Consider the following 22,505-nt stretch of genomic DNA (forward strand, 5'->3'; position numbering starts at 1 on the left):
TCCTTTTGGAGAGAGACTATTTAACTGTAATGCTTCTATTTAAAACGTAACAATAAACAAGACTCTTTCTGGAGTAACCCGTTTGGTTTTCCTTTACAATGTGAATCTGCTGCTTTGTGCTGTCGGATTATTTTTGATAGTTAAAGCAATATTTTATAAATACTGTTTTTACTTGTGGCTAAAACTATAGTTGGTGAGTTGTCCGGGGGGTTTGTTGAAGTGCTCAGTTCACTTTTCGGGGTTGTGGGGGTGTTTAAGTGCCTAGTTTTCATTTGCTTTTGACATTTGTTAAATTCACTTACAAGCTGCGGATTATGGCGGAAGTAAGGCAGCTCTAACTATGTGAAAAAACGAACAAAACCGACTTACAGAGGACATATTTGTATTTATTTAAATCTATTATTAGAGCACCATTGGGGGAAGGAAAGAACGAGGTTTTGAGGCCTTTGGTTCCCTGATTCTCTGCTCCCACTGCCCCAATTCTCCTCGTCTTTTCGGGGCTTAATAACGTTAGAATGAAAAAAAAGATTTGAGAGGGGAGAGGTCTTCCAGCAGTGGCTCCGGCTGCTCTGGGCTTGGCTGTGAGCGTTTGCCGTGCAGGTCCGGGTGCGTGTGGGAGTGGGAGAAAGAGTAGGGAAGATGGCGCTGTCTGGCTTCCTGCCAGCGTTTGTTGCGCAGTTTCACTGTGACTCTCCTCCCCCACGGGCGCCATTTTAAGGTCCTTTCTGCTGTCACTGCGCCGCGCGGGGCGTTGCCGCCGCGCCTCTGCCGAGGCGTTTCTTCGCTCTCGGTGTGTCAGACATGTTGCCCTGCCGGTCCGAGAAATCCTGTCTGCAAACTCTCGAACTCCCCCAAACTCTTTTTCCTTAGAAAATCGACGTAAGAGACCCCCCCCCCCCCGGTGTGCTTTGCGGAGATAGTTTTTTTTTTCTTTGTATCCAGGGGAGTGAAAAAGGAGGGTGGAGATTTTGGGGCAAAGGCTATTTAGTAGGTTAAATCTGTTTACTTTCAGACCTCCCTCATCCCTTGAGTAACCCTGGGCCATGATCCTGTGAGCTATTAAACTTGCTTAATTTGTTCCAGAGGCCTGAGTGGGCCTGGTCCCCTAGTTTTTAAGTCTGTAAGCATGAGTTTGTCTTATTTATATACACCTCTAAAGTCTTATTTCTTGACGCAGTATGCGTGCACAGTTGAAGGGGAGAAAAAGTAGGTTTGAAAAAACCTCCTCTTCCACTGAATGATTTGATGACCAAAAATTACACCATAACAGTAAAGAAGAAACCTATCTTTAAACAGTGTTCTAGGGTAACATATGACAAAGTAATCATCATTAGAGTATTAAAGAACCTTAAATACCCTTAAAACAATCTTCACAGAACTCAAGGGTGAATAACCTTTTGGTGGGTGAACACATTATGCCTGTTGCTCTCTTCGTAGGCCTTTTTTTTTTTTTGCTTGGGCTGATACCTTTTCATGATTTTTTTTAATTCCACATGAAGTAATTTTCCTCCCAAATCTTCCAAATGGTTTAAACTTTGCAGCTCAATTTTAATAGGCTTTTTTTGGTTTTGATTTGATGCTGTGTGATTTTTTTTTAGTGAAAGGATTGAATTTTTTTCTTTTTTTGATCAAGACCCCCTCAAGGTTTTGACACTTTCTGTATAATTTGACCCATGCTTTTGATGCTTGAGTTGAATTCAGACATTGTTAATATTAAAGAACAGCAAGTATGCTGCCAAATCAACTCGTGCTGACCTCTTAAGGAGTGTGGAATGCTTGTTGAATTCTCATTTTATGCTTTTTGACACATCATCGGAGGGCTTCCCTGTGCCTCTTACTCATTCCTGAAGGATGTGACAGGTTTTATTATTTAGGATTACTTCTAAGGCCTTTTAAGTCTTTGGCCTGTTAGTGCTGAAGAGTTTTGAACAACGTTTCTAGTGAAATAAACATTTTTGTTTATTTGATATAGTCTGAAAAAATCTCTGAATATGAACTTTTCTAAAGTCTTTCTGGAGGGCAACATTGTTAATGTTGCTAGTTTTTTAAACAACTGATGCGCATGACAAAAGTCTTACCAATTCTTTGAAGTCTATCAAGTGTGGAATATGGTATCTACATATTTCAGAAAACTTTTTAATGCATGAAATTTGCCCTTTCTTAAAGCTGTTACTTTGTATAACTGCTAGCAGTGGTCTTGAATTGCAAAGTACGATTTATTTTTTTTTTTAATGTTCATGTACATTTACAATAAAGTTTCACTAATATGCACTAATGGCTGGCAGATTCCTTGTGGATTTTTCATTAATTCATTTAAAAAAAAAGACAAAAAGTATAATAAAAATGACAGTGATACATGCTCTTTGCCATGACCTGCACACATTAAAGCAAAATGCATTTTCATTTGAGTTCAGATGTTCGGAGGGTAGAACTTAAATACACTAGCTTTATTCTTTTTTAGATGTAATCCTTTGGCCAGATCTGTGCTTAAAAGTTTTTTTTCCCTCTTCCTATATTTCTGAGAGTAGTACTCTACATTTTTATTGATTCAAAAGCGCAGAAGCTCACTATGTTGATAGACTGGCCCAGTTGTGCTTTAGAAATGCACTTCATCTTAATCACTTGGATGATGATAAAATACATTAAATGTCTTCTGCTGAACCCATGCTGTGAGCACTTGGCTAGTGTATTGTATGTGTATTCTTGATGTGGTAGTGCTTTCAGTGTATATATATGGCCTTAAGGCAGATCAGTGCTACAGTTACCACACACTTGACAAGGATAGTTTTGCTGTGTCTTAATATTTACATCACCATATAGATAGCAGTTTTGTGCCCGCTCACCCTCAAATGCTCTTTTTCAGTGGAGTTCATCTATATAGCTCAGTTGTACTCAGGGGAAAAGGCTCAGTCCTCCTAGCGTAGTAGAAGCTGCATTTCCTCCAAGGACACTTTCTGTATCCATAAAGCTTCGAAACAAAGAGTTAAAGAGCTTTGTCAGTATGGACATGTTGGTACACTACTTGGGCATTGTACTGTAGGTACGTTTTCAGAATTTTGCTGGTATAGTTCCACCTCCATTGCAGAAAAAAAAGTTGTATCCACATAACTGTGGTTATATTTTATAATGTGGCTCTAATGGTCAATGATCACACCTTTTCATACCACATTAGGCTTGTGATAAGTCTAATGGTTGGTGCTTTTTAATGTAGATTTAGCAATAGGAGCATGAAAGAATGGCCTTTAATGTGATATGTACAATCCAGGCGTGAGAACCTTGGTAACAGAGCTCATTCTGTTCTGAGAGTTGTCATAATTAATTCTGGTAGTTCTGCAGGAATAAACTGCATCTCTGCTTGACTTACCCTCTGCAGTATAGACATGGGGGATGGTCTGCAAAAACGGATGTTTTGCTCTTTTTGCTTACAGTAGAGGTAAGCAGCAAAATACATGTAGTGTAATTTTTTTTTCTAGACTAAAGCTGTTCTAGTGTGAAAGCTGGAATAAAGAATATAAGTAAGGCCCTTGTATAAACATAACTGCATGTACACTGCAGTCTTTATGGTTTATTTTCAGAAAGATTGCATGGTTAAGTGAGTATGTGTATTTTTATTTTCTAATGTTGATGAGCACATTTTCATTATGAAAAACTCCTTTGCTGTGTATTATTTTTGTTTTAATTGAGAATTGCTGAGTTTGCAGACAGAATAAGAATTAACAAGATTAATTAGCACTAACCGACAGTTGAGTTTTCTATTCCTGGAACTTTCCTTATAATGATTTAAAAATCTTTTAAAAAATCTTAAAAAAAATCTTTTAAAATCTTAATGTTAGTTGAAATTGAGTGTTTACCAAAAAGGAAAGAAGGAAGGTGGTCTCTCTCTCTCTGTCAAAACTTGATTCAGTAGCTTTCCTTTCATGGAAAGTATTAAGAAAGGGTGGGGAAGAAGAAGAGAGGGGGAAAGTCCAGAAGACTTAATTAATTGCAACTTAATTGCAAGAGACTGACTGTTCTTGTAAGGGCTGATCTAGTAACTTGTTTTGGGGGAACTTAAATTGATTTTATTGTGAACTAGATAGATCTGAATGTGGAAGTTAAATTTGGTATTGAAGGTTGAATTTATTGAGAGAGATGTTGACTAGAGAAAAAATCTCAGCCCCACAGAACTGGGTGGCAAAATCTCCACTGGCTTCAGTAAGGCATTGGCTTCACCAAAGATAAGATTGGCAACCTGGAGGATTTTTATTTTTGTAGCAGTGGTATAGGCTGTGCTGCTGAATTGGTTACCGTCTGTCAATTCTTCATACTCAAATTTTAGTTAACTTTCCAAACATGATAACTTAGCAGAATCTAAAGCTTCTAAAGCACTGTTCAGCTTTAGTTATTGACAGGAATAAAGTGTTAGATGATGCTTGCTTAATGCCTGTGGCAAGATACCAACATTGTGGACTTTTTTAAAACTAGTGTTGGCTGGAGTGGTATTAAAAAGGTATTAACTGGGCATTGTTCTACAAGTTAATTGAGGAATGATCGGTTCGTAAGGAAGTCGCATTCTGGGACTGTATATATTTTCTCTTTTTAGAATCTTTGAAAATCATATACAAGGAATGAAAAGTATGACTTGTAAGTATTCTGTGCTAGACATCAAGAGAAATGATGCAAGACGTTAAACTGCTGTGTTGCACAAATAACGTTCTGATGGATTGTGTTATTGTATATAGTAGTTTATATATATATATATATATATAGTGCATATATAGAAGTACTTATGAACATCAGACTAGCTCTTGGCAGAGAAATATTTCTGTTTCCACCAACTCCTTTGAGATTATGTCTCCTTCTTTTCCTTTCAAATGTTCTGAGAGTATTAAGATTCCCCAAGAATTATGTATGTGGTGGAACAGCTTAAACGGAGACAGAGCCCAAAATAAGCAATAGCGTGCTCCTAAGGGTAGCCACCATTTGGGAAATGGGCTGAGCTGAGTGTTGAGCCTGGTGAGACCTCCAGACTGAGTTATTCTGGATTTTCTGTGTGGTTTCACGAACCTGTTTTTAGATGGAAGTCTTGTAGAAGTGTTGATGTGTCCACAAAGTGCTCTGTGTTCTATGGGGAAAATTGTATTGAACAAATTAAAAAAATTCAATTCTCAGTATGTAAAGTGTGTGGTGGGAAGCCAGTTTGCCCTGGGAGTTCAGAGATCTCAGTGTGCTTGTCCGTATTAGACTGACTTTCACAAATGTGTACAATGAAAGTGCAAATTTCCGTTTTATTCTTAATACATTAAAATATGACTATAGTTTTTGGAAGCTTGATAAATTAGGAATGCTTTTGCCAAACAGTTTAAAAAATCAGTTTTATACTCTGTATTAATCGGAAATCAAATTTAACAAATGGATTAGCAGTCTGTTGTAGGTTGTCTGTGCTTTAGTGTGTAACTTTTATTTGCTCTTCTGTATGTGGAGCTAGTACTTAAAAGTTGAATAAGGACTCTGTCTTCCTAGGTGCCCATCTCCTGCCAAGTCTCAGAATCCATTGAGATGCATACTGTTGTAGGACTTGTGTTTACTAAGTGATGGTAGCTCTTTATATGATTCCTGCCTGAATATTCTCATCTCTCCGTCTCTTCTTCTTCTTCTTTTTTTTTTTTTTTCTTTTTAAACATCTTTTTCATAGAAGTTCTGTGTAATTTTTCCAGGTATTTAAATTACAAGTTTCTTCTTGTACCTATTGTGTACAGAAAGTCTTTGAGAATACTGATACTTAAATGGAGAATTTCCACAGTTGATTTTAGACATTGTAAGTTCATCTTAAAAACACTACTCAAGTTTAGAATCTGAGGGTGGAAATGCATTTTCATATACAGAAAAAGTTCACATGAATTAAGTTCTGTATTACTAATTTGGAGCCCCAAATTTATTACCGTGTTAGCTCTTTTTTTAGAATACAATTCCTGATAGAATTTGAAACTATTTATTTATTTATTTATTTTTTATCACTTAAGCTGAAAGGGAAAGTATATATGAGAAGTAAGTTGGTAGAGGATAAGTCCAGCGTGATTTACAAGTGAGAAGCTGAGCCTTTTGCTTTACAAAATACATTTTAAAAATTAATACTACTTTCTTGCCTTAAATTTGAGAACTTCTTATTAACTGTCTTCTGTATTTTTACCCAAATAAAATTTATAATGGGCATTTTCATTTCCAGTCAACTTCTGCAATATTTAGCTCTTCATCATTGACTGTTGTCATTATTCTGCTAATGCAATTTTTATATTACTAAGTATCTTTTAATAATTTTTTTTGTATTCCATTTTGTAAAACTCAGTTCTTGAAAATTAAAAGATTGAATGTTGTGAGCAACTTGAAGCTGATCATGAAACACATTCTTGATTAGTTACAGGAATCTGATACTACCCTGTTGGTCCAATCTTAGATTGTTCGAAGATAGTATGGACTTGAAATTTAAAAACAAAATATACACTGATAAGGGTTTGAATTTACATTCCTTTTTACACTCCTATATTGCAGAGAATCCAAGCAAGATTCTGCAGTCCTTGTACAGGTAAGTTCCCTTCAGTTAATCCCAGGCCTTGTTCGTTAGGAACCTGAAGTGATAACTGACATAGTAAATCCCTGGTATAGACAAGGCAGTAGTTAGGGCGCATTAGCAACTTGAAATAAGTACTGCTTAGATGATACATGTTCTCTCATATGTGATAAAATGATAATTCTTTTTTCCTAGTTAAGAAGCACACTGAACATAACTTTTGGCACTATTAAAATTTTAAAATTAATAGAAATCTTGTAGAAAAATTGTGTGACAGCAGGATTTCAGCTCTGGGAGTTCTGTTTCTGCAGTCAGTGTAGGATCATTCTTAATGCGTTGTGTACTTTGATATGATTTAAGGAGCATTCTCTGTTTTGTGGTATTTCTTCTTAGTAGAGTTACCTTCTATGTATATTCAGAATGAGGGATAAAAATGTGATAAATCTGATGTTGAAATAATACATTTAGTTCAGTGCAGTACAGTTCACTGTGATGAATATTATGGTAATTCTGATTTTTTTACATTTCTATAACTAACTATTATTATTGTTATAGTGACAGGTTATTTCTCAGGATTTTCCATAGTGGAATTAATGTTAGTACTGTAGATTAAAATCCTGGAAAGTGGTATAAAACCACAGAATGGTTCAGATTATTTGATGTTTCAGTTATAGTATAAGTCACAATAAAAGTTTCCTGAGAGGCTTCTCTGACTGGACAAAGTCTTATTGAAGCTAGTGAGATTTAGGAGGTATATCATAACTTAGAGTGTTTGCTTAGACATTAAGTATGTTGCTGTGTTTCAGTTGGATCATCTCCCACTAAAAGGTGGTCATTATAGCTATCATTTCCTTGTTTGAAAACACAGATTTCCAAAGATCAGTTTTCATGCTGAAGAGTCATGGACCAGCATGCTTCCAGTCAGGAATTGATACTATGTTGCTGCACTGAATTTTAAGTTTGTAGATTTTTACAAAAGTTTCACAAATTTATTTTCTTCTGGATTACCAAGTTTGGATGCTGGTTACATCAAACTTATAGGAATTACTGCTCTAAACATTGCTTATTTACAGTAGCCACTATCCTTGGCTTTCCAGAAATGTAAAAATAATATTTTACTACTTTGTATGTGAAGTTGTGCATGAAGTTATGAATGACTTCAGTGAAAACAAACTAATTCTTTTGTGACAAATCTGAATGTGATTTCAGTGAGTTTGAAATTCGATATTTACGATAGTTTTGACTAAATGTATAGTTCAGTAGTGAAAGCTATCAAGGTAATTGGCGTCAGTTTCTGAGGAAGGTACCCTTTTTGGTAGCTAATCAGGATTGTGTGTGGAATCTTTCAAGGTTCTACAGAGGTATAGATGTTTTAGAGTCGTAGAGACAGGATAAATGCTTATCTTGTTTATTCCTTATGACAAACAGCATATAAGCTGGGTCTTCTAAACAGTCACTTAAGCATTTAAACTTTCTTGAGGTTTAAGTTTCTTCATGGCTATGTGCCTTTTCTTTTTTTTTTTTTAAAAAGAACACGTTCATTGTTTCTGTTTTTTGAAATTATATAAATAATGATAGATATATGAAATACCTGTAAATGGTTTGAGTGTTTAAGGACAAATCCAATTTTAATGACTGCACAGGTTATAGACCCCGCACGTGCTACGTAATACTCCAGTTTGCATAGTGCAGTGATTAAAGCAGTTACATTCAACATAGGATTTCAATATATCTCTTTCTTTGTATGCAATTATGGAATAATTTAGCTGTAGAAGAGCATTAAAGGTTATGTAGTCCTATCCCCTGCTGTAAGCAGGGCTAGCTTCAGAATTAGAAAATGTTTCAAAGCTCGGATAGCGGTGTGCAAATTTCCAAAGATTCTGTAGCTGTAATGCTTATTACGCATTCATATTTCTGAACTTTTTTTTTTTATATATATCCAATTATTTTCCTTATATCTAATTGAAATTTCCGTTGTTGCAACTTGTAACTGTTGCTTCTTGCTGCTCTGCTGTGTATTGCTGAGAAGAGCTGACTCTGCTTGTCTTAGAGTCCCCCTTTGGCTAGTGGAAGAATATAGTTAATCTCGTTTAGCCTTCTGTTTTCCAGACTAAAGAAATGTAGTTTCCTTGGGCTTCTTCAAATGTCACGTGCTCTAGATTCTTAACCATTTTATTGGCACTCTACTGGATTCGTGCCTTTCTATCTATATTCCTCTTAAAGTGAGGGAACTCGCTTTAAACTAGACACAGTATTTTGGAATGGACCTCACAATTGCTGAATGGAGAATAATCGCTTCCCTCAACTTTCTGGCTGTGCTCTAACTAATGTGAGAATGGTGGCTCTATTAACTGTGCATGTGAGGCTGCAGTTGAACAGTTGCTTTAAGCAGACAGAAATGCCGAGCTCTTTCCCCGTAAATTACTCAGCCTGCTCATTCCTGTCCACTCTGTTATATTACAAGAATTACCATTCTTGTAACCCTATGGCAAGCCAGAGCCAAATCAGGAAGCTAATCCAAGTTGAAAACCAGTCTCTCTCTATATATTTATATATATATATATATATATAATCAAGTCAGATTTTCTAGTTACTGCAGAAAGCGTACAGTTAACTCAGTGAAATTGGAAAAGAGAGGAGCAGGACTACTCTTTTCCCTTTTTGCTGCCCCCCCCCCGGCTATTAATTTTTTCCCTCTTTCTCTTCCCAAACTATGAGGAATTGCAAAAGTTCTTGCATATCTGACCACTCCAGAAATTATAGTTCTAATTGCACATTAATGTGTTTTGATGCTAATATTTCTAAATGAAGTCACAGCGAAGTCATAATCACAATGAAGTTGTTTTAATGCAAGGATGTGAATATGTGTTGCATTAAAGGAGAATGTTTCTGTGCAAGTGAATTTAGTCAAAGATTATCAATGTATCACTAATTAAGATGTTTAGAAACGTGTGAGTTTAGAATTGTCATTTCATGTGTAAAATGAAGAAGTGCTGAATCAATTCCAGGTTGTTCTAGAAAATGATAGCAAGAAATTTAATGCCTGAAATATACATAGTAATTGTAGAATGTCAGTCAGTCTAGGAAGGGACTAGGAGAAAAGTAAGTTAGGAAGATTGAGAAAAATGGTTTAAAGGTGCATTTAATGCCCTCCCTCACCATTAAGAATGTGCTGATGTGGGTTGTGTTTTCTTGAGTCGGTCTCACATTACTTCAGTGTATGGATAAATTATTCTTTCTTTAAAAAACCTACTTTCAATTATAAATACATTTGGAGTTCAAATGACTTCAGAACCAGAACATCTCTTCTCTTTCTCTTTGCTAGTTCCATATTGCGTTGTCAGTTTTACTAGCTAGGGCCTTATCTTACATTCTTCAGGAGCATGCGATGAAGGGGGTATACTTCTTTCCCAAAAGGGGATTGGCAGTGTTGCTTCCGTGTGTTAATGGGACACAAGTTGAAGTATATGTTGCCTTCACTTTTCTCCAGAGCAGCAAGAGGAGTATGAAATAAAATAATGGAGTCCTTGATAATAATAAAAATGTTACAGGGAGTATCTGTACTGGGCTGTGAATAATTAATAAGATTGTCCTGTTGTAAATAAAGAGTACTCCTTTGAGTTAGTTGGATATACCAGCAGGGCAGAGTTTGGCCTAGTTATGCTAAATGGAATTTTATATGCTTTAAAAAAGACACTGTTGAATAATATTGCTGATAATTAGGTGTTCCTTATGCTATATCGTAACAGCTTTCCACAGGGTTTTATGGCTCTTGCAAATGCGTATTTTCACCCAACTAACTCTAGCTTGGGCTATTGTCAGGGCTCTGAATGCACCAACCGGCCTTGTTGGCCCGGAACAGCCTCTCTGGGTCCTTCCACACCCTGTCCAGGCCCAGGACCCCAATTCAGCCCAGGGACTGTCAGTCCCTGGCCCAGCAATATTGTCGTAGTGCTGGTCTGCAGCTTCGCCACAGCCGTGCCCCTGCCTGGCCGTGTACCCCGCTGCTCTGAACCCTCACCTGCAGGCTGACTTTCTTGCCTGCACTCAGACCTCTCATGTCACTGTGAACCTGCCTGATGAGCGAGGCTATGTCTGACTCTGATTACCCTCACCAGGCCTGGTCCTGATACTGACTCTGGCTTGTGGATTGATTTTCTTGGCTTCACCTCCAACCTGCCTCATCACCATGAGCTTGCGTGGTGATCCCGACCCTTGGATGATCCTCTCTGCTCCCTGCCCCAGGCCTGCCCTGCTTACTTCAGTCAGGGGTGGTGGATTGGGGCCCTGACTCGTGAGACTCCTGCCTTGCCCAGGTCATGTTACCCTGCTCTGCCCTTAGTTTGAGTCCAAATCCAGAAGTGAGTTGATCTGTGAGAGTCTAGATTATGTACCTAATCTTCCAATTCCTACTCATTGTGTCTAGTTTTAATTTCGCACTCTTGGGATGATGTGGTTTATACCCGTTTCATACATAAATCATGAATTTGGCTCAGTATATTGTGTGACTGATGTATAAAAAGGCTAGAAGGATAATCTGTGGCAAGAAAAGCAGCAGGCATGAAAGTTCTGTGTTTAAATAATCAGCATTTTGAAGTTAAAACTTGTCAACAATTTGTGCTACAGAAAACATGATGTGAAAACTACACAATGTAGGCTTACATTTATTAACACACTTTTAAATGAATCTGTGTATCTTAAAGTCAAGTTTATGTGTTGCTAAAGTTGGCTTCTTTATAAATAAACTGAATGAGTAGTTGCTTTTGGGTGTACAAGGGTTGAATCTGGTTGTGTGCCTCTTCCATTGCTGTCTTCCAGTCAATAGAACGATAATCACAACGGAGTATCTGTATCAATTAAAAAGATCTAAATGTATAGTTATGTGGTTATGTAGAATTTGGATATGCGCATTCAAATGAGAATAAAATTTAGTCTGAATAGGTAGGGAGTTTATATGGCTTGGTGTAAATTTGATCTTTTTTTTTCACAGACCATGTACCCCTGTGTGTGCTGTTTAGATTGCATGTTGGTTTTGTGGTATTCCACAAAAGCAATGCAATACAGCATTGGGTTAGTATAAAGTATGGCTATTATTTGGGGAATTTGAGATGGTGGTACTAAGACTTTGCTGTAGCTTTATTTTCAGCTTTCGATGTGCAGGAGTATAGAGCCCCCTTAGACTCTGGAGGCTGACCAGAACAACTTTTGAATGTAAGAGATATGTATGCAGTTGGTGTGTTCTTGGCTCTATGATGTTATGTTGATGAGTTATATAAAAACTTTTGATAGTGGCTTTCTACGGATTAACTCTTCGGTAAACCAAAATTAAAAAACATATTACTTCTGGCATATTTCTTTTTTTCATATGCATGCAGAATTCTGCTAGTGTTTTTGAAAATTTTGTTAAAGCACAAAGAAGAATGTAAGTTACTAAACCAGGTAGCTTGCATTGATGCTTTGTGTCTGGTTGTAACGATACTGTCTTTAGTACTGTTTTTTTCTTTATTCTTTTTCTGTGTGGAGCTTTGAAATCACAAAGCTCACACCAAAGTCAAATTAAGAAACCTAGATGAATACACTGTTTGGGTAAAAGTCTGTTATTACGCAATCTGTTTTTTTCTGGTAACAAAAGAACTGATAGACACTTAAGAATTAAATTTTGTACAATGCTTTAGCTCCTCTGCTATAAGATCCTTACAAAGTCTATGTGTTTATATTTATGAGGATGTTGTATCTGCCTAGAGTTATTCTCCATTAAGAGCAAATACAAGAGCTAACAGTCTTTAATGACATTATGTAGGGTAAAGCTTAAGGTTCTGACTTCAGGAGGAAATACTTAGGCATTATTTCACTTGCTGGTGCAAAATCATCTGAAGAGACTTCCTCTTAGTAACTGCTGAAAAGACTGTAAGAGATGAGAACTAACTCTCAGGTGATTTTTTTTATTTTCATGCTTGTTAGGAAAATTGCTTTCCTGGTGGGACTAGTTGTGGTTCTTTTCATTTCCCAAAAATAAAGAGTTGTTTTCTTCATTTATGTTTTCTGTTTTACAGTGGTGAGAGGCTGCAGTATGCTAAATTTTTGTTATGAAATACTTGTGGAATGAGTAAAATACATAAATAATTTTTTCTAATGAAGTCAACTAGATGTTTAGCTAAAGGGCTAAGTAGTGGAGAGTATTTATTGCCATTAGGATTTTGTCTCCTTGGTATTTTTGTGCAGCTTGTTATTTTCTTCTGATTGTAATTTGCAGGTTTTCAACAGTTTGATGAACTTGTAAATTCAGCTTATGTGTGTTAGTAGTTTTAATGCTCATAGGAATACGGTTTGAGCAAAATTCTGCGGTCACTTGGACTTTTCCATAGTATTCACTCTTTAGTATATTGTCCCGGGAATTTTTCATTTGGTAAAGCAAAGACGTTTTACTGCTTTTTTTTTTTTTTTTTTTTTTTTTTTTTTTTTTTTAATAGCAATGTCAGCATTGTCATAGTAGCATATGATGGATTTTCAGAGTAGGCATGTGGTGTGAAAATACAGATCCTGCTGACCTTCAGTAGAATTAGTTTTTTTGTTTGTTTGTTTTTTTGTTAGCTAGGTGTCTTTGAAACCTGTTCTTTAGAGGTGGATATGCTGTTTGTCTGTTAGAGGACAACAGCTTTCTGTAAGTAGTGCTAACAATACAGTTAAATTAGAATGCAAATCTCGTAATAATTTGTTCTTACTGATGCACGTTTCCATTGACGTTTAATAATATCATAAAACATCATATTGTAATTTACTTAAAACTAAATTGCAAGACCAGTATTCATGCTGGTAGCTGTACACAGCAATGAGTAGATTTGCTACTAAACCAAGGGAGAAATTATTTTTCTCACAGTGCAGAATCACGTCATGAATGCCGATTTAGTCTGATGTTTGAAGTAGTTTTCTGTAGCCATGATTTGTTTTCCTGTTCTTGCTGTTATCCCAGAGAGGTAATACTGAGGGTTCCTTACGGTGACGTGTCCTCTGGTCATGCTTCACCCTCTCTGTGAGCTACAGTACAGAGGACTGGAGAAAAAACCTGAGTGAGTCTATGCAGTATAGAGGGTGGGGTTCCCTCTGCTAGTCTAAAGGATAAACTTGTCAGAATTGATGAGTTACAGAAAAGAGCATGAAAAAGATTACAGAATCACAACTAATCACAGAACAATTGAGGCTGGAAGAAACCTTTGGAGATTTGCTGTTCCTGCTGCCATTCCCCTACCTCCTGGTCAGATAGAGCAGGTTGCCCAGGACTGTGTACCATTGGGCTTTGAATATCTCCAAAGATGGTGACTCCATAATCTCTATGGGCAGCCTGTTCTAGTGTTGATCACCCTCACAGAAATTTTTTTTTCTTAGTTTAAATTGATTTTCTTGTATTTCTGTTTGTGCTCATTGCCTCTTGTTCATTCACTGAATAGCACTGAGAAGAGTCTGTCTCAGTTGTCTTTACTCCCATTACCCTCAGTCAAGTATTTCTACATGTTGATAAGATTCCCCTTTCCCTTCCCAGCCCACTTTCTTGAAGCTAAACAATCCCAGCTCTCTTAACCTCTCCTTGTATGATATGCTCCAGTCCCTTAATTGTCTTCCATCATTACGGAGATCAGTAAGAGCGATCCTGAGGCAGGATTCATATGGAGCTAGTCAAGGAGAGTAAAAGTTTCTATTTTGCAAGAAGTTACAGAACTTGATAGGGGATATTAGAAAAGACGGAATAAAATGAGTTAAAGGCAGAACTACGTTAATAAGTTTGAGTGATAAATATGATCTTTTTTTTTCTACTTTCCTAAAAAGGCTAAGCATGGAATGTGGATAGATCAGTTTGATTTGATTATAAGGTATTGTGAAGATGAGATTGTATACCTAAGCAGAAGTCAGCATACAGAGACACAGATTTAGGAAATGTTAGCATGGGTCGATAATTTAACTGGTCGAATGAGATGGGATATCTGCACAGAAGATAAGGGAGCACAGAGACGTCCTGAGAGTTACTGAAAGGAAAAAGTGAGAAGATGTTACAGAACTCAGATGAAATTCTGAGATTTATGGTAAGCAGGAGAACCAAGATTGCGCAAACTGAAGCCTAGAGGAAACAACAGAGGAAAAAGTGATGAACATGTTCTGTGCAGCCAGTATGAAACTGAGTAAGTGGTGAAGAGTAGGTGACTATAATATTGTGATCTAAAAATGCTCTGCATCCAATGAATGGATGCTTACATTCAGTTTGGGTAATGCAAATGAATTCCTCCTCTTTTAAAGACTTTTCAGGACTCTTACTGTTAGTCACAAACCTGCTGTAGTACATGTCTGAGTGTTATTAAGGAGAAACTGGAAGTTGAGTGTATCAATGACTAGCAGTAGTTAAGAAGCATGTGGTAGAATAATCATGTCTTTTTTAGTGCTTTGAGATTTATATCGCATATGGTTTTGTTTCTAGACTGTAGGGGCAGAGCCACCACACTAATGTAAATTTGTTTATCTTTTTGGCTCGTCAATAAAAAAGCCAATAATTCTGAAGACTTTGTTGTAGTTTCTGTAGTGTTCATGTGGACCCTCACTGGGAATAGTTACTAGGCTAAACAAAAATTTCCACAGAAGCATTTTAATGGGAATCTTGAGATAGCGTTCAATGTTGATTTTTCATTTTTTTTTTTAGTTGTAAAAGTTCAGTTTAGTCAGTTTGGTTAAGCGTTTGTCTTTCTCTAATTTCAAATACCTAAATAATTACAGGTTAGAACCTCAAATGGAATTTTGGAGATCATTACACGTGGTTGAATTTGGCTGTGAGATAAATGTTCGGAATTTATATAGATCTCAGTAGAAAATGCTTGTTAATTCAAGAACTTTGTCAAGATACCTGTCAACTCCCATAAATTAATAAAAATCATTGAGATGTTCTAAAAATTGTTCTATTGTTGAAAGCAATCTTGTGTCTGATATGGATCAAATACCTGTCCTCTCCCTTTTTGCTTTAGTTGTCATGGATGATGACGACGATGAATCCTGTCTCCTTGATCTTATTGGGTAAGTTTTCCTTAATTCTTTTGGAGAAGTTAGGAAAAATCGTTTTGCAAAATCACCTGCCAGAAGGTGATCTCCCCCACACTCCTCCCTCAACTTATCGTCTCAAGATTAGGTGTCATGCAAATGAAATGAGTAGCTGTGCTTCAGTTTCTTCATGCAGAGATGTATACATGACAAAAACTTCTATCCTAATTTATACTAATTGACAGTTCACTTGTTGGCATTCTGCTCAAGGAAGGGTAAGGAATGAGTATGCATGGAGGTTGGATTCTCTTTTCAGCTGGGATGATAACCTAGTCAGTGCTGAGGCATGTCGCTGAGGGTGCTGTTAAAAAGTTCATTGAAAATAATTTTTTTTGATAAATAGAAGACCTTAGCTTTTAGAGTAGAAGTGATAGAAACTTTGTAACCACTATGCATGTATTTTAAAGGAAAAATTAAAATTATGGTTTGTTTCTCAACTAAAAATACTTAATTTCTATTAATAATGCACATTTTCATAAAAATATTACAAGAATAGAATTGCTATCTATTATTGCTAAGTATCAGCAACAAACAAGAAATCACCAGCATTTTGCTCAAAGATGCTTGCTTTTAATAAAACAGAAGTTTTCAAATACAATCAAAGAAGCTTATGGTCCTGTTTGTTTGCATTATGTCCATAACACATTTATTTGTAGCTTTGTAATAAATTCCATATGAGGATCTCATTAAGCAATAATTAGGTAAGCTGCAGCACAAGCAAGAATTTTGTAGATTTCTATGCGTGGCAAAGTTAACACTTTGTAACAGTTACAAAGCTAACCTTCATGTTGAATATTCACAGATGATCTGCTGTAATGCATTTAAAGCATAAGAGGAGATTGAACATCCTGAATATCTGATTGATTTTTAGCAGACTGAATGAAGTATTGTATCAGTCGTGTAGCACCTACTGAAATAATCTCCACTTCATACAGGAATGATATACTATCTTAAATGTAGTAAATGATGTTTTGCGTTTCTTATGCAGTCAGAGCTTCCGGCAAAACTAGTGAGAACTTTGACTTCAGAAAAAAATGAAATTCCAGCTCAAAACACAGTGCTGTGTTTCGTGCATTACTATGTGGTTCATGTAACTAAAGTGTTGCCAGTAATGGCTTGCTGTTACATTCTATGTGTAAGAGTACTGATTATAGCCCTAAAAATGAGAATACTTGCATCCTGCTTGGAACAAAAGAATAACAAGTGACTGCATCAGACAATTAAGTGCTCCATCGTGAGCATGAATTATGAGAATCCTTGTACAAGTTCGCAGATGATCCAGAAAAGAAATGCTATGTAGTTGAACATTTGTGTGAAAAAATTTTGTCCCCTTCCTGCTGCTTGCAGGAATTACTGTCTAAAGCATCTAGAAGAGGATTTTTTTTCCCATCAGATCTTTGATTTTTGGTAAGTGCCTTCTAAAATTCTCTATTAAAAACAAGGTGTTAAAATTTTTGACATTTTTAATTGCATTTTTCATGACTTAAGGCTGATGAATGTATAAATCCGCTTGATTATATGTCAGTAAAACTCATAAGCATGATAGATCCCTGTGTGTGTTCTTGGTCTTTCACCTTAATTCTTGTAATTTAATGTAATCAACTATGACAATGACACTTTCATTTGAAAATCTGTTACTTCCAAATTGTAAGCAAAATTCTACTGTAAAGTCCCTGCCAAGAGACTCTGTTTCTATGTTTAGTATGTCTTTAGTGGATCTGTTAAATTTTTGTTTGTTTTCTTAATATATGAAGGAAACAGAACAGGCATAGAGGTGTGTTTGGGCTTTTTAAAGACTAATTATAAACCTGAAACCTTTAACTTGTTCTCTCTTCATTTTTTAGGATGATCCAGAATGAAGAAGAGATATTTGGAATTAATATTTTTACATGGGAAGCTCCTGCTTCTCAAACATGTTTTATTATTACTTTTTAACCAATAAAGACATTTTAAAAATCAGAAAATTCTGTCATTTTGCTCTTCATGCTAATGAGCATATTTGGAAATGCTGTATTATTGCTGTATTAAAATAATCTGTGTAATGTAACTTGAATATATCTTAATAGGTCTGTATGTGCAGCCACATTAATGTATATTTAATTCATTTGAATCTTCAATACTTACTCTATTGGATGTTAAAGATTAAGGTGTGTAAGTATCATAATTGACTGAGACACTAGCTAAACTAGTTTGTGTTAGAGATGATCTCTGCAGAAGATGGTTCAGATTTTAGTTTTCATATTATTTGGTGATAGTATTTTCCTTATGTTTTGTCCTGTTGTAAAATACTATGTATGTTAAGCAAATAGGAGAAATGTCTTCATAAAAAGTAGTAAAGTGTAATGTAACTAAGATTTTGTGATGAACGTAGTTTATTATTTGAACTTCTTTGGCCCTATGACAATGTGATAAACATTGAAGACATTTAAGAATTATAGTGGTAAAGAAAAACAGAGCCTCAGATGATGTGAATTTTCAGCTTTGCAATGGAGTCAGTGAAGCAGACCTGATTTGTATGAGTAGAATACCAGGCTCAGTTAAATTAGCTTTATTAACAGAAAGAGCTGTTTAAGTGATAACTTTTTTTTTTTTTTTTTTTTTTTTTCCTTTAAAGGGATCCACAGGCACTGAATTATTTTCTACATGGACCTAGTAGTAAATCTGTAAGTAGCATTCCTGTGTATTAGACCTGTATAAACTCTGTTGAATACATTATTTTTAAACGTGATTTTTATGTTTCACCAGAGCAATGAAGACTTGACTAATGCAGATTATTCTGTAGCCAACTCAAATTCAATTTTCGCCAACTCCAATGTAAGTAGTCAGGAGAGAAATTATATTTTAATTGAGATTGCATGCCCCTGTTATGGTTGTATTTTTTTTTTTTTTTTAAGACCAAATGAAGCAGATTCGGGCTTTGACCTTCTTAGTGTGAAAATTCTGAATGCTAACAATAGAGCTACCTCATACTGTTTGTTTTAAGTACTGGGTTTTCAGTTGGGAGTTAAATCAAAAACTCTGTGGCACTCTTTTGCCATTTTTTTTGAATATGCAAAAACAAACTTGCTAGATAGTGTAACTCTACCCAATAAACTGGACTTGGCATTTGAGTGTTCACAGAAATAGTAGTGCTCAAAATCAGAAAGTTGTAGTCATTCTTATAGTAATTTCCTGGGTATATATGAGGATATTTTTGTTTCCTATTTCAGAGTAGAATCTCAGATAGCAATTAATTTTCAAAATGAATTAATGTTACTTTTCAGTCTAAGGAATAAAAAACTAGCTTGAGATGTTTTCTTCCTGTAAATCCTGTATTAGGGATTTTTGTCTTGCCTATTCCTGATTGCACACTATACTGTGAATTAATTGGTGTTGTGTATGTAATTTTTTAGCCTTAAGAAGGATTTTAAAAAGTCACTTAAAATTAGGGGCTCTAGTAGTCTTCAGTATTTTTTTCTTCACTAAGAGAGTATTGCAGCAGTGGGCCAGATTACCCAGTGAGGCTATGGAATCTCCATCCTTGGAGGTTTTCAAGACTCAACTAGGCAGAGCCATGGCTGATTTGATCTAGCGTTGGCAATAGTCCTGCTCTGAGCAGGACTGGACTTCTAGAGGTCCCTTCCAACCCACATTTCTGTGATCTCCTCCTTCTTTTTCATTTTAATTGGTTTCTTCATCCCACAATTCATTTATATGGGTACAAACAGTAGGGTTTTCCCAGTAATTCCTCTTTCTGTTTTACTGTTTTCTTGACTGTGAATGTTAAACTCATCTTCCTAACAGAGTTGTGGATATACTGTATGTAGCTGTGTAGGGACTTTAATTGGCATACCCAAGTCCTGTATACTGTATACCTGTATGCAGACGTAGTGCCTTTTCTAGCCACTGTGCTGTAAGGTCAAAGTATTTGCTCTGATCTTCCTTTTTGTATCATTATTACTACATATTGTAGAACAAATATACATTAAGTGGCAGTCTGTTCTCCACCAAGTTTACAGGCTAACAGATGCAAGACATGACAGATTAACTGGTTGGGATGATGGTGGGGAAGATGGGGTACCAACAATAATAGGGTGTACCCGATTTTCAGCTGATCAGGAACAGTGGTCACAACTTGATACCAGGCTAGCCATTATCAGACAGCAGTTTCCTGTATGCAACATGGCAGAGGTGAGTTTTGAGGAGGCTCCTAAGAAAGATAAGAATATGGGGGGGAAAAAAAGGGTGACATATGATATGGGTTTGCCACAGGCTGGACTTTCTAGTTGTTCTTTGCAGAGATTCTTCTAATAAGCATGAGTATGTGGGTGGGAGTAAGGGAGGCATTTCTTGTGTATATTCAGAAGGTGATCTTTTGGAGAGAGACTTGGGAAAATGGGATTGTTAGGCAGGGATTAATGGTTGGGAGAAAAGAGAACACTTGGTAAATGCCAGAAAAGTTTTCTGGTGTATGAGATTAGTGAGTAGGTAATCTAGAAGACAGGTGATCAGAGTAGCAGTTTTGTAGTGTGTTTTCTTATAAGTGCTCACTCCCTTTCACTCTCCAGCTCTTGTTCCTCTCATGTTCTGTTATCATCATTTTGCATCTGTATAACTAATACCAATGTCATTTTCGCTTCTTGGTCTCCTGTGGTTAGGAGTAGGGTGCTGATTTAAGAACGACAGATTGCATGGATAGATTATTACAGTGGATTGTGAAGGGACAGGGAGTAGCTAAACTACAAAGCCCCTTTGGTGGATGGTTTCGTATGTCCTATTTATAATTTAAAGCACCTGAAAAGTAGAAGACATCTGAGGGTGGTGGTGTTTTTGTTGTTTTTTTGTTTTTGTTTTTTTTTCCAATAAAAATTTCGCACACATTGAAAATTCTAGTTTTGTATGTATTCAGAATTGCTACCGTGGAATGGGATTGAGTGTCTTGATGCCCATCTCATGTCTTTCAGTGACAGAGTATACACATTCCAAGGGTTTAGTGCCTCAGCTGATAAGCCTACTCAGCTAACACCTATCACAAACAAGATTGAACTGAGTATACACAGTGACTGAAGGAAGAGGAGGCAGTCTCCCCCCCCCCCCAGTTGAAAGGTGTAATGCCACCTCCACTGATTGCAGATCTGTTTGCTTGAGCTGTCATTATTCTCTGTTCTACCTCTCAGGAGAGAAATTCTTTACCATTGCAGTATAAGCTGGTTTGTGTTCGATGAATTCTTCATCTTTCCTATTACGCACTGTAAGAAAGTGGAATTCACAGAGCCACAGAGAGCAAGACACTGTGGTTACCGGTAACCAGATACACAAAGTTACAGAGGCACTAAATGCCTGTTGAATAGAATGTTACATGTGTCTTTCCTCCCCACCCTCTTAATACCTGGGCAGTAGAGATTCAGCTGCTAACTTGGAAGGTCCTGAATTCCAGTTTATGCACACAAGTGTTTTCATACATTAAACCATTCTGGGAATGGAACTTGGGATTCTTCATTCCAGTAGGAGAGTTTCAAACTGTGAACTGTGTATTACTTAGAAGCAGAGAGAGGCCTCTAAGTTGTAGAGATGTGGAGGACTTTGGATTGGACTTTATGTTCTGAGGTATTGTTAGATGAGATATAGCTACAAAATATGCTCTCTGCTATGAATCCTGTTCTTACGTAGCTAGTGTTCCTTATACTTTAGGGAAGTGAGATACCCAGCTTGGACTGTGAATTCTGCTTCTGAGATGTACCTAAAAGACTAATGTAGAAACACAGTTATTGGAGACTATTTACAGACACAGTAGAGAATTCTCCATAGTCAGGAGTCCTGATATAACTCTAGTTAGTGCCTCCTTTTTGCTCTATCTGGTGGTAGCTAGGTGCAGTCTAGAACCTGATCTGTAGTTTAAGGTGTTCATGAGGTACAGATATCAAGACATTTAAGTATCAGTTTCATTCCTTTTGCTAACATACATATAAAGAAATCTTCTAGAATTTTGTAATGATATTTTGAAAATGTTTTATTGAATTGTAAGAACAATCTCTTAATGTTGTAAAACATAAATGAAGTTTCATAAAACAGAATCAGGAGGAGACTGGGATAAAATTATAAGTAACTATAATAATTAAATTGTAATAACTGTAATAACTGAAATTATAAGCAACTATGATGCTTGGGGAACTGAAGTTAGGATGGGGACTTATTGCATGTAATAATTATGCCTTGCAGCATCTTTGCACTGTTTAGAAGAGGTGAAAACAAAATGTCTCCTGATCTTGAAGGAGTGAGGGTTCAGAAAATGAACCTGCTTGTAATTTTGCATCCACATTTTGCATTTAACCTGGCTCAAAAAGAAACTGGGTGTTGTTTGGAATAATTGAGATTTTAGAATTTTGGGAATTTAGAAAGGTGAAGTGTATCTAACTAAACTATTTTAAATGTTCCATATCCATTTAAATTTGACATTCCCAGCCTCCTTTAGAAACCTGATATCTGTGTTGCTTAGAGTTTTGTTTCTTACAACTATTTTGTTGTAAGAAAATTTTATTGATCGTAGGCCAAAGTAAAGAAACTTGTGATTTTTTTTTCTTATCACAATACTAACGGTTATAGAGATGAAGAATTTTTCATTCAAAGTGTCCTTTGCTGTTTATTGTAGTGTCAACACTTACAGTTCTCCATAATTTTTTAATAACATAAAATAGAAATTCTATGGCATTGTTTTTCATACTGCTTTATTTCTAAAATTCTTTTAAAAATAAAGATTTAGCTTAGTTCCTTAACTTTATGAGGTGGCCATTAGTTTGTTCTGTGTAACTCTAGAAACACTGGCAGAATTTTGGAGACCAGAGGATCTTGTTTGATAGAGAAAGCCAGCAAAAGAGCAACTTTCTCCCACCTCTTCCTTGCTACT

General features: G+C 36.2%; 1 protein-coding gene across 4 annotated transcripts in view; it reads left to right on the forward strand.

Annotated features, from left to right (window-relative positions):
• The window catches only part of BICRAL (BICRA like chromatin remodeling complex associated protein), a 47,249-nt gene that overhangs the window by 10,917 nt on the left and 13,827 nt on the right, over positions 1-22,505 (forward strand). For 2 of the 4 annotated variants that reach the window (XM_062571886.1, XM_062571885.1), the window contains exons 2-4: positions 15,550-15,598; positions 18,237-18,285; positions 18,368-18,436. In XM_062571886.1, the coding sequence (XP_062427870.1) occupies positions 15,555-15,598; positions 18,237-18,285; positions 18,368-18,436 (162 nt within the window). In that variant the 5' untranslated portion in view covers positions 15,550-15,554. Of the gene's footprint in view, positions 1-15,549; positions 15,599-18,236; positions 18,286-18,367; positions 18,437-19,712; positions 19,793-22,505 lie in introns of those variants that run through there. The other 2 variants (XM_062571888.1, XM_062571887.1) reach the window with 2 other exon arrangements.

The sequence above is a fragment of the Rhea pennata genome, chromosome 3, assembly GCF_028389875.1.
Source record: "Rhea pennata isolate bPtePen1 chromosome 3, bPtePen1.pri, whole genome shotgun sequence".
Classification (NCBI taxonomy): Eukaryota; Metazoa; Chordata; class Aves; order Rheiformes; family Rheidae; genus Rhea; species Rhea pennata.